General features: G+C 38.5%; 2 protein-coding genes across 5 annotated transcripts; one reads left to right on the forward strand and one right to left on the reverse strand.

The window, feature by feature from the left end:
• Positions 1–28: 28 nt before the first annotated feature.
• Positions 29–3,658, forward strand: LOC117623883. 4 transcript variants are annotated; one of them, XM_034354893.1, is made up of 9 exons: positions 29–482; positions 587–790; positions 942–1,436; positions 1,761–1,871; positions 1,980–2,012; positions 2,101–2,289; positions 2,524–2,754; positions 3,039–3,159; positions 3,238–3,658. In XM_034354893.1, the coding sequence occupies exons 1-9, from the start codon at positions 90–92 to the stop codon at positions 3,348–3,350; spliced, it is 1,890 nt and encodes a 629-aa protein (XP_034210784.1). In that variant the 5' UTR covers positions 29–89; the 3' UTR covers positions 3,351–3,658. The 4 variants fall into 4 exon arrangements, with proteins under 4 accessions (XP_034210784.1, XP_034210785.1, XP_034210787.1 ...); XM_034354894.1 differs by having other exon boundaries at positions 945–1,436; XM_034354896.1 differs by lacking the exon at positions 1,980–2,012.
• Positions 3,659–6,239: 2,581 nt separating this feature from the next.
• On the reverse strand, positions 6,240–8,390 carry LOC117623811 (cyanidin 3-O-galactoside 2''-O-xylosyltransferase FGGT1-like). Its single transcript, XM_034354801.1, has one exon. The coding sequence runs from the start codon at positions 8,214–8,216 to the stop codon at positions 6,837–6,839; it is 1,380 nt and encodes a 459-aa protein (XP_034210692.1). The 5' UTR covers positions 8,217–8,390; the 3' UTR covers positions 6,240–6,836.
• Positions 8,391–11,017: the final 2,627 nt, after the last annotated feature.

The following is an 11,017-nucleotide window of genomic DNA, read 5'->3' on the forward strand; positions in this document are numbered from 1 at the left end:
TTAAAATCAAGAAAAGAAATCACTATCCCTAACCTCTCAACCCCAACGTTCAAAAACCCTAAAGCCGTGTTCAGAGCTCAAACTCACTAATGGCGTCCATTCAATCTGTCTTTCTCTACAATCCTCTCCTTCCCTTAAGAGCTCGTCACTCCCTGTCCACTAAAACCCTCGGAACCCCTCGAAATCTCCATTTTACCCTCGCCCGTTCTGCGAAGAAAGATGTCCCATTTACAGAGCAAGAGGTCCTCCAAGCCGTGGCCGATTCCGACGAGAGAGTCCTTCCCGGAGTAAGGACGTACGAGAACGACTCGGCTTGTCTCGCTTTAGTCGGCGCCGTCGACTTCGAGCAGGCTCTGACGGCAGCTGCAGCCGATGGAGGACAAGCCGCCGACGAGCATATCAGCTCGGGCATGCCAGCTATGGTTGTGGAGACCTTGTTCCCGGGCCATTCGGACCCCCACAGCACAGTCTCGACCCGGCTGGTCAGTTCATTTATATCTATAATTTTGTTTCTCATAAAAAGCATGCAATGTCCTTTTGATTTTTTCTTCTCTGAATGGCTGGTTTGAAATTGACATTTTTACAGTTTCTGCCTGCTAGAAAAGTTAAAGAAAAAGCTGGTAAACTGAGAAGGTCCATCACAGAAGATATGCTGTCAACCGCTACGTCCAGAAACATACTTTCCATGACATTTAGACAAGTAGTGTTACAACTGCTTTGGAACTTCGAACTGGTTATCTTTAGACCTGGAACAGAAAGGAATATGGAGGATCTGGAGAACCCAAGAGAGGTTTGTCATTGTTATTTATTTGTAATGGTTTCTGCTTAAGGAATTTTACACCTGCATGACTTTCTTGTAAAATGTAATATCATAATAATCTCTGTCCTGCAGGTGCCATGTGATACTGATAGGTTCAGTTCTCTTATGCATTTCGTATCAGCAGGTCCCTCCATCCTTCACCCTTAGTTCATCGGATGAACGGATTATGTCTGTGCTCGCAGAAGTTGTGTGCATATCTGCTCTTGAAAACACTGAAAGACAATTTCTTGAAGATTTCATGGGCAAAACTAAAAGTAATCTGGTCCGCTGGTTCCGAAAGCCTAAAAGGACTGTATCAAAAGATTCCTCAGTTGTCATATACAAACTATTTGAAGATGAGATAGTTGAAAATGCCAAGAGTTTGCTGAAGAATTTTAATTTAACAAAGGGAAGTTTTAAGCCTGTAAAAACAAAATCCAAGTACTATCGATGGACACCAACTGCACTCTCTAAATTGGAAAAGATTGGTGGTCCTGAGTTTAGTTCTTGGACTAGTGAGCATGTTCCTGCTTACCGGCTAAAAATTGATGCTAATCAACATAAAGATGTGAAATTTGAAGGCTGGAGAAAATCTGCAGAAAATTGGTGTGAAGTTTTTTTGACACACTCCCAAATGGTACTTTTTTCTTTCCTTGTCTTCAGTCTTCTTGCTTTCAGTGTTTCTTGTCATGGTCTCTGTAATTTGGATACTGAAGACATGCTAAACATGTTAAGTGTCCATGTAATGAGGTTTCTAGTTCAAATCTATATGAAATAGGATGATGATGTACGTGATAAAGAATTTTCATTCTCCCCTCCTCTCATTCCTATAATAGGAGTTTATTTATGATAGAGCCACGTTAACAATTGCTTCTTTAGCATTTAAGTGTAGTGTAACTTAATCTCAGTTGTGAACTATTGATTTATGGAATATTATGACTCTGGTTTACAAAATTTGTAGGTTGGATTGGCGGACATAATAGATATGTATTACGAAGATCTTTACACAATGCCGGATAAGCAACTATCATGTGGTGTTGTTGCAAATTCCACTAATTTGTCAAATAAGAAGGTACTTCAGTGCATATGTTTTCTTTATCTCTTGGTTAATTTAATCATTTAAGACCTGAAGCATGCATGTGAAGATTTTTGTAAAACAAATGTAAAATTTTGTTACTAGATCTGTTCTCAACCCAGATTGCAATTACTGCAGGTATGTCTGGGACCCTTTGATCACTTGAGTTCAGATTGGATAATGAATTTGAAATCGGTGCAATGCTAACTGGTTACGTTTATTTCAGATGGGCTCTTTCTTGTTAAGAATGCTATCTGTCACCCTTGCAAGTGGAATTTTTCTCATTACAATCAGTGCCCTTGGCCAACTTGGTTTTCCCTATCCACATAAAGGTGCAAAGTATTTGAGAGAAGACAGGTCTTTTCCATCATCTGAAGTTGATGGTGCACTATATCAGTCGGTGGATGCTGTGAAGGTATGCATGCACCGAGAGGATGATATTATCATGTCAATCAAATTGATTTTGGATTATGTAATAAACTATCTATAATTAGTTTGTGAACAATTTTCACTGGAGGCTTCCAAAAATGGGAGAATGAGAAGCAGGTTGCATATGAAATGAAAAATAAAGATTTACCTTTTCGCCTCATCTTACTCTGCTTCTTAATTGGTCTGAGAAAAATATGAATTTGGGACTTTATTTGGACAGTTGGAAGCATTTTGCGTCTCACTTGTCAAAAAGATAAAAGATGCCCTGGGTTGGCCGGGTGAGATCAAGATGGAAACAGATGTGGGTGCTTGGACTGGTAAAGTACCAAATTACTTGAGGATGGTAGTTGAAAATTCGTCCAACAGGGAAGACATGTCAACTTTTTCTTCCTCTTCAGAGAAAATTGATGAAGACTTGAAAGCATCAGCACAAGATATCGCTAGTTATCAGGTAACTTGTGTGTAAAAGTTTACTTTCATGTGTTTTTTCAGCCACCATTCAATTTGGTTATCTTTCTCCTTCACAATTATTTCTAAGATATTGTGACCACCTATATGGAGAAATTTCTTATAGGTTACATCTTTAGGATGCTGGTGTACCATATCATTGCCATCATGTGGTATTTGGGAAAATCATGATCATGTAGCTCTCGGCTTATTACTCTATTGTTGATTATCCTCCTTGTACCTTTTCAATGTTTTTAACATTTCTGCATACTCTTTGGAAAAATTTAGGTGGTTCTGTCAACCGATGGTAAGATAGTGGGCTTCCAACCTTTGGGCAGTGTGGCTGTTAACCATTGGGCTGCCAATCCCTTAGCAAAAGAATTATATAGAGGGCGAAAACTTTCACCTGGTAAGTGCTAGCTGTTTTTTGTAATCTATTATTATTGTGTAATTAGCTGCCACTAACCTTTGAGATTGTCTCAAATAGGTTTAACAGAACCGGTTCTTAAGGTCCAGCGTCCAAATGAGGTTGCTGTCATAGAGTTGTTGATGTCAGTAAATTCAGATGCCTGTTTTGCTTTGGCCAGGCCAGTTCGATAATTATCGTCTGGTAATTGCGCATAAGGATGAGCATGCACATCTTGGTGATGCCACTGGCACTACATGTGGTTTGGCACCTGCAGTGTGGAGTTTTAGATCTTGGAGCATCTTTGATATATATCGAGTGGAGCAAACCAGAATGTTCGCCCCCCTTGGAGATATTGGAAGATGCACCCTGTGGGTTGTGGTTTGTTACATTTGAGTCACTTTTGTGTATGTGGCTTGATATATAACTTACTCCTCAAGAAAAATTTAGTTGTGTATCATTATCTTAGTAAAGGAAGAGTCAAAAGTTAGTTCCTTCTCAATACCTTTGATTAAGCCCAATAATAATAAAACCCAATTAAAAGATTGGCAAAATACATGAGTGTGTGAATTAAAGCAATCACCGGACCTTTAAAATTACACATAGATAAATTTTTTTTCTTTTTCTTTTTGGTCTAACGGAATGAAATTTCATTGCCAAAACTAGACCTGGCAAACGGGTTGTATTTGCGGGTTTCGGGTCGTGTTCGTATCAATCGGACATGACCCATTAAGCTAACGGGTGAAAAATATCAAACACGAACACGACTCGTTACAATTTGCGAATGATACGATACGATCCGTTTTACCCGTTTATATTTTTTAAAAAAATTTAAAAAGGAAAAAACTGGAAAAAAAAAATATATATATATATATATATATATATCTCATCGAGCAGCAGAGAAGATGAAGAAAGCTGGAGTCGCTGAACCTGGTGGTTGGTACTGCCTGAGGTGTTCCTTCGAGAAGAAGGTTAGGTTGGGTTGGATTCTTCTTCCTCTTCTTCCTTTTTCTTTATTCTCTTTTTCGGTGAGGTGGGGAGACCAAGCCCCAGAAACCGACTACTTTCAAGAAGGTTCAAGGAATGTTCTTCTTCTTTCTTTCCTTCTGCCTGAGAAACCAAAGTAGTAATCGTCTTGTTCTATGTTGTATGCGTTTGCGAAAATCAATCTTTCTAGGCTTATTATCACAAAACGTCTCTTAAGTTTACGAAACTATCAGATTGCATCATTAATGTTGTTTTGTGTTATTTGTCAAGGTTAGTATATGCAATCACAATTTACTGATATGACATACATATATATCACAAAACATCTATGAGGTTCACACACCTATCACAAATGGCCCTTACGAAATTTTTAAATGTTTAAATTTAAAATTCATAAAATTTTGGTTTTCTTTTTAAAAGTATTTATAAATTAAAAAATTATTTATAGAAGGATTTTAATCTTGATGACCATTTATAAATCCTAAACCCTTAGTTTTTTCATTTTTAAATTTTTTTGAATTTTAAATTATTTAAAAAAAACTCTATTAGTTTGTTGATGTGGCATATATATGGGGCCAACGTTTACAATAATATAGTGTCATGCGTATTTAAATAATAATATATATTTTAAAATAATTTAAAATTCATAAAATTTTAAAAAGAAAACAACATTTTTATAATTTTAAATTTAAAAAGTAAAAAATTTCGTATGGACTATTTGTGATAGATGCGTGAACCTCAGGGATGTTTTTCGATATATATATATATATATATATATGCCATGTCAGCAAACTAAAGGAGTTTTTGAGGGAACCTAACGGCAGGGACCATTTGTGATCACATATACTAACCTTGAGGACCACCAATTACAAAAAAAAAAAAGAAAAAAAAAGAAGGATGCAATTTGATAGTTTCATAAACTTTAGGAACATTTTGTGATAATAAGCCATCTTTCTATTTGTATGCCTTTGCGAAAATCAATATTATATTACCCACAATGTTAGATGTATATATATACAAAGAAATCAACAATTTCCAAAACATCCCTGCAGCGCAATGGGAATTTTCTGTATCTTTCTAAAAATGTGTTACACATTCGACTTTCTTGCCCTGATACGACCAGTTAGCTTAACGGGTCAACATGTTATTAACCCGACCCCATAACTCAAACCCAAATATTGAATTTTTCATGTGAATTCGTGTCGTGTTAACTGGTTGTGTACCACGTGAACCATTTTGGAAAGAGTGCTGCTAAGCGAACCCTAAAATTAACTGAGTTCACCCAACTACAAAAATATATATTGAATTACTGATTTATCCTAATATAAAATGACCAAAAAGGATATATGGAATTGTGAAACAGATATAATTTTAATAAATACACCATACTAACCATATTCAACCATAATCAAGAGATTACTTGGTTCCCATCTTTGTGATCCGCAATTCAGAATGAATTGGAGCAGATGAAGCCTTCCTGTTCTTTGTGTTTATGCTCCAACAATCTTTTATCATCCTAATTACCCAATCAGCAATAAGAAAAGAAACCGAATCAAAGTCAAAGTCAAAGTCAAAGTTTCTTTATGAATATGAAAATCAATCTGACTTACCTGGACCTTCTCTGAACAACCAAAAGCATGTTTTTTTTTTGTTTTTTTGGAGCCATGGATAAATCTCCATGTGTTTGTCTCAGCTTCGTGCATGGGTAATTATGATGGCTTTTTGCTCATTTGGTTTCTTTCAACACAAAAAATGTTATGAGATAATTTGTGTTTAATTTCCCATTTATCCTATTATGTTTTTAACGAAAGAGGTGGTGATTGCAAGAACTTGGAATTGCAAAAAAAGTGTCAACAATTTTAGTAGAAGCATAAATCCATATGAAAAGTCAAAAGATTTATAAACACTATTAAAAAAATCAACTATAAAATAATGCTACAAGTATTAGGGTGTACCAGGGGTATTTTTGGTAGTTCTATATGGTGTACTTAGTTAATTTTACATTTTAATTAAAATATTAGGGTGTACTTAGATTATACGGTGTACTCAGTTAATTTTAAGGTTAGTTTAGCATCATTTAGGTACTCAAATGTAAATCGAATCAAAGTTCAAGGACTAATAAAACGATTAACCTAAACACCAAAATAGGAGGCTGAAACAACAAAAGCCCACAATATACAAAAACCCCCGGGAAGAGGAGATTTGAAGAGTGTGGATTTTGGGGAGCAGGCGACCATGCATCATACTCAAGCGATCAATCAAGTAGTGGTAAAAAATGACCATGGATAAACAGAGCCCACAAGTGCAAATCCAAGTCTTAGATCTGAGAAAGGGTTGATGGACTAAAACAACCGCAGCAATTGAGTGTCAAATCAAGTAAATTTTAGGGATATAGGGCATTTGGGTTTGAGATTTGGTGGGAGGAGAGACACGGGTAGACGGAGTTGTGGAGGGGTGAGAGGACAGAGAGACGAGGGAGAAGTGATGGAGCAATGGGAGAGGAATTTCAGATGGAGAAGTGTGAGAAAATACAAGAGAGGAAGGGCTTTCAAAGGGAAAAACTAAAAGGAAAGGAAAGGAAAAGAGCCACACAAAAAGGAGTCAGAGTAGCCACACCAGAGGTGGCGGGGGAGCCGCCCCAAAGGGCAGAAGGAGAGGCACCAGGAGAGGACTGTGGAGATTAGAGAGAAAATTCATTGAAGCAGTTGCTGCAGCTTCTGTTCAAAGCTATTTAAGCAAGAGTTCTCAAGCTCTTTGCCTGAGAGAAACTCCCTCCACTTAGCATGGTTGGTCCACACCTCTTTGGCTACCTCACTCTCATCATCCATCACAGTTTTCACAGCCTTGCAGACACCCTCCGTTGTAAACACCCCATCTTCATCTCCTTTCTCAACCTCCACTCCCACTTTCAAATCCCTGCTCATCATTCTTGCATTGATGATCTGATCTCCCATATTTGGCAGCAGCACCAATCGGCACTCATTCACCAGAGCCTCCGATAAAGACCCCGAACCGCAATGGGTCACAAAGCACCCCACAGAAGGGTGCTTCAATATCAATGGCTGCTGAACCCAACCCCCATGAACAATTCCTCTTCCTTGCACCCTCTCTTCAAACCCTTCTGGCAATGCTGCCTCAATCGATTCGACTCCCATGGGTGGCTTCAGGGCTGCGAAGAATGGCAGACCCGTAAGCTCAAAACCCAATAGCAATTCCTGCAACTGAGCCTTGTTCAGAATGCATTCACTGCCAAACGCACAGTATATCACGGTTTTGGCTTTGAACCCATCAAACCATTTTGCCCATTTCTCATCTAACTCTGTAGTTGGGGACTCTGGCACCACCGGCCCTGCAAGAATCACTGGCTTTCCAAACTGGGTTTCAACATAATCACAATAAGGCCCTTCCATTTCTCTGCAAGTTTTGAAAGCAATGGCATCACAGTTGCTAAAAGAGCCCATTTGGCGTTCCAGGAATGTAACCCCACGCCCAAATTCCATCAATGAGGCGCCCACCAGCGCTCGAGCTTCGTGGGTTTGTAGCTTGATTGATGATGCAGGGAAAGATGGTGGAGGCTCCATAAGATCAGCTTCTGTCAATGATATTTCCAAAAGTTTTCTTTCCGGGCACATCAGAAACCCCACAGTTACCGGACTAATTGTGCAGTAATACACAGACTTGATGCCTATATCCAGCTTATGCAACAACTCGGGCAGCCAATGTGTGAAGTCAAAGAAAACAAAGTTGGGCCTGAGCTCACAAAGTGCTTGTTCAATGGCAGGGCGTGTGAGGTCCATGGCGGTCACGAGGAGAGGCTGCAAGAGGGAAGGAACGTCGGCTGTGGTTTCGGTGCCGGGAGGAAGGCCGTCGACATGTGGGACGTCGATTGGGATGAAGGAAATGCGATGAGAGTGGAGATTAAAAGCCTCCAACTTTTGTTGTACTTTTGATGGTGAAAAGAAGGAGATTCTGTGGCCTCTTTGAGCAAGTTTGTTGGAGATGTGCAGAAATGAGGTCAGGTGCCCCATGGCAAACCAAGGGTACATGGCAATGTGAAGGGTTTGGTCAGCCATATTTGCAGCAAGTAAATTGGGTGAAATCAAGGAAATCACCTAATTTTGATGGGTTTGAGCCTGGTGGTGCTGAGCTTGAGCTTGGTAATGCAGGGAGAGATAGTTGGAAGCCCTTGAGTTGAGGTGCGTGGTTGCGGTGATAAATTAGTGTGGATGTGAGGGCGTTATTGTGAAGTCGTTATTATTTATTATTGGATTCTTACCTATCAATTTTCTTTTATGTAATGCAAATATAAATAGAGGCAGAACTTTGACAAAAAAGTGGTTCAATTCAAATTGAGCCTTATCTTTAATAATATCAATCTTCTTTTATTTAATGCAAATATAAATAGAGGCAGAACTTTGCCAAAAAAGTGGTTCAAAATGAGCTTTCTATTTAATAATATCAATTTTCTTTTATTTAATGCAAATATAAATAGAGGCACAGAACTTTGCCAAAAAAGTGGTTCAACATGAACTTTCTCTTTAATAATAGTGTGGATAAGATTGAGTTGATACCCTTGTTTTTTTTGAAATATTTTTGCCCACTATTTAACCCAAGGTGTATGCTCATCTCTTTTCTTAATACTTTGATATGTATCTATAGGCATAACCATAGTTAACTTTTTATTTTGATTTGTGTAATCATTATTATGCTTATAAACATGTGTCAAGTGTTAATAAAAGTGGTGAGCATGCACACCTTGAATTAAAGTGGTGAAAAAAAATGTCTCCCTTTCTTTTTCTAGCTAAACATCAAGTGAATGTGTTTTTTTTTTTTTTGTTTTTTTTTTTTTGTGTGTGTGTGTGTGTGTGTGTGGGTGTCACAACAAATTGTTCACTTCAAATTTTGTGGTTGGACCGTGGATTGCAAGGTGGACCAGATGGATTTAAAATTATGGAATTGGTCCTTGTTAGTCAGCCCATAATAATAATGGGCTATAAATTGAGTTCCAAATAATTGGGTCCTTGTTTACTCAGTGCCAGTTTGGCATTGCTGTACTGTGAAAATAATCGCTGTAAGATTTGCTGTGAGAGAAAGTAGTTTGGCGTTTGGTAAACTTTTTATTAAAAGTGTTGTTTGTACTAATTCCCGCATAATTAGAAAATGATTTCTACATAATCAATAAACCTAGCGCCTCTTCAAAATTGATTCCCGCATAATCAGAAAATGAAAGCACCTCATTAGCTGTTTTCCCTTATAGATTTCTCTCACAACAATTTTTAACAATAAGTGATTTTCTCATAATTTGTAACATCCCACATCGACCAACGGAGAGGGGGTGATGTGCTTTATATGTTCATGCCCACCTCCATTTAGCACGAGACCTTTTGGGAGCTCACTGGCTTTGAAGTCATGAGAACTCCGAAGTTAAGCAAGTTTGGGCTAGAGCAATCCCAAGATAGGTGACCCACTGAGAAGTTGCTCGTGAGTTCCCAGAAACAAAACCGTGAGGGCGGAGGCCCAAAGCGGACAATATCGTGCTACGGCGGAGCAAATTCCGGGATGTGATACTCCACTCTGTCGTGTGGTGCGAGTGTGCCAATGAGGAAGTTGGGCCCCTAAGAGGGGTGGATTGTAACATCTCACATCGACCAACGGACATGGGGTGATGTGCTTTATATGTACATTCCCACCTCCATCTAGCACGAAGCCTTTTGGGAGCTAACTGGCTTCGGAATTATGGGAACTCGGAAGTTAAGCGAGTTTGGGCTAGAGCAATCCCTGGATGGCTGACCAACTGGGAAGTTGCTCGTGAGTTCCCAGAAACAAAACTGGGAGGGCGGAAGCCCAAAGTGGACAATATCGTGTTATGGTGGAGCCTATCCCGGGATATGACATAATTTACCAGACGGGCTAGGTTTCCCAAATTTTTTAAAAAATCACTCATCACCCCAAATAAGCAATGCTAAACAGGCACTCAGTCTTTTCAAATATAAAGGGGTTTTACAGTCAATTGACCACTAGACCCATAGCATAAGAGAGTCAATAAAACTGAAGCCTTCACTTAAAAGGATTTCCCTGCACAACACGACTCTCACAATTTCTTTGATCTTTCCCGGGACGACGACTAGGGTTTTTAGAAATCACAGAAATATAATCTAACCCTAGTGCATATATATAATCAACCAAGTTTTTTGGATTGTTTTATATAATCGAATACTAATTCTCAATTTGTTTGATATTACAATTTGGAGATCACATGCAAACAAATTTACGTTGTTATTATTGGTTAAAAGAGGGAGAAAAAAAAAAGAGGATATTGTGAAGTTTTGGGAGATAAACAAGTATGGGCACGACATCGATCTCTTAAGGCCTACTACATTTTGTCAAAAGCTCTATGTGTGAGTTAGAGAGATGGAGGGAGAATGAGTATTTGTTAGTAATGCCTATAAATTTGTAGTAGTGCCTCAACGTTCAAAAGCCCTAAAGCCGTGTTCAGAGCTCAAACTCACTAATGGCGTTTACACAATTTGTAGGTTGGATTGGCGGACATAATAGACATGTATTACGAAGATCTTTACACAATGCCGGATAAGCAACTATCATGTGGTGTCGTTGCAAATTCCACTAATTCGTCAAATAAGAAGGTACTTCAGTACATATGTTCCCTTTATTTCTTGGTTAAGTTAATCTTTAAGACCTGAAGCATGCATGTGAAAATTTTTGTAAAACAAATGTAAAATTTTGTTATTAGATCTGTTCTCAACCCAGATTGCAATTGCTGCAGGTATGTCTGGGACCCTTTGATCAATTGAGTTCAGATTGGATAATGAATTTGAACTCGGTGCAATGCTAACTGGTTACGTTTATTTCAGAC

This window comes from Prunus dulcis, chromosome 4 (genome assembly GCF_902201215.1).
Source record: "Prunus dulcis chromosome 4, ALMONDv2, whole genome shotgun sequence".
Taxonomy (NCBI): domain Eukaryota; kingdom Viridiplantae; phylum Streptophyta; class Magnoliopsida; order Rosales; family Rosaceae; genus Prunus; species Prunus dulcis.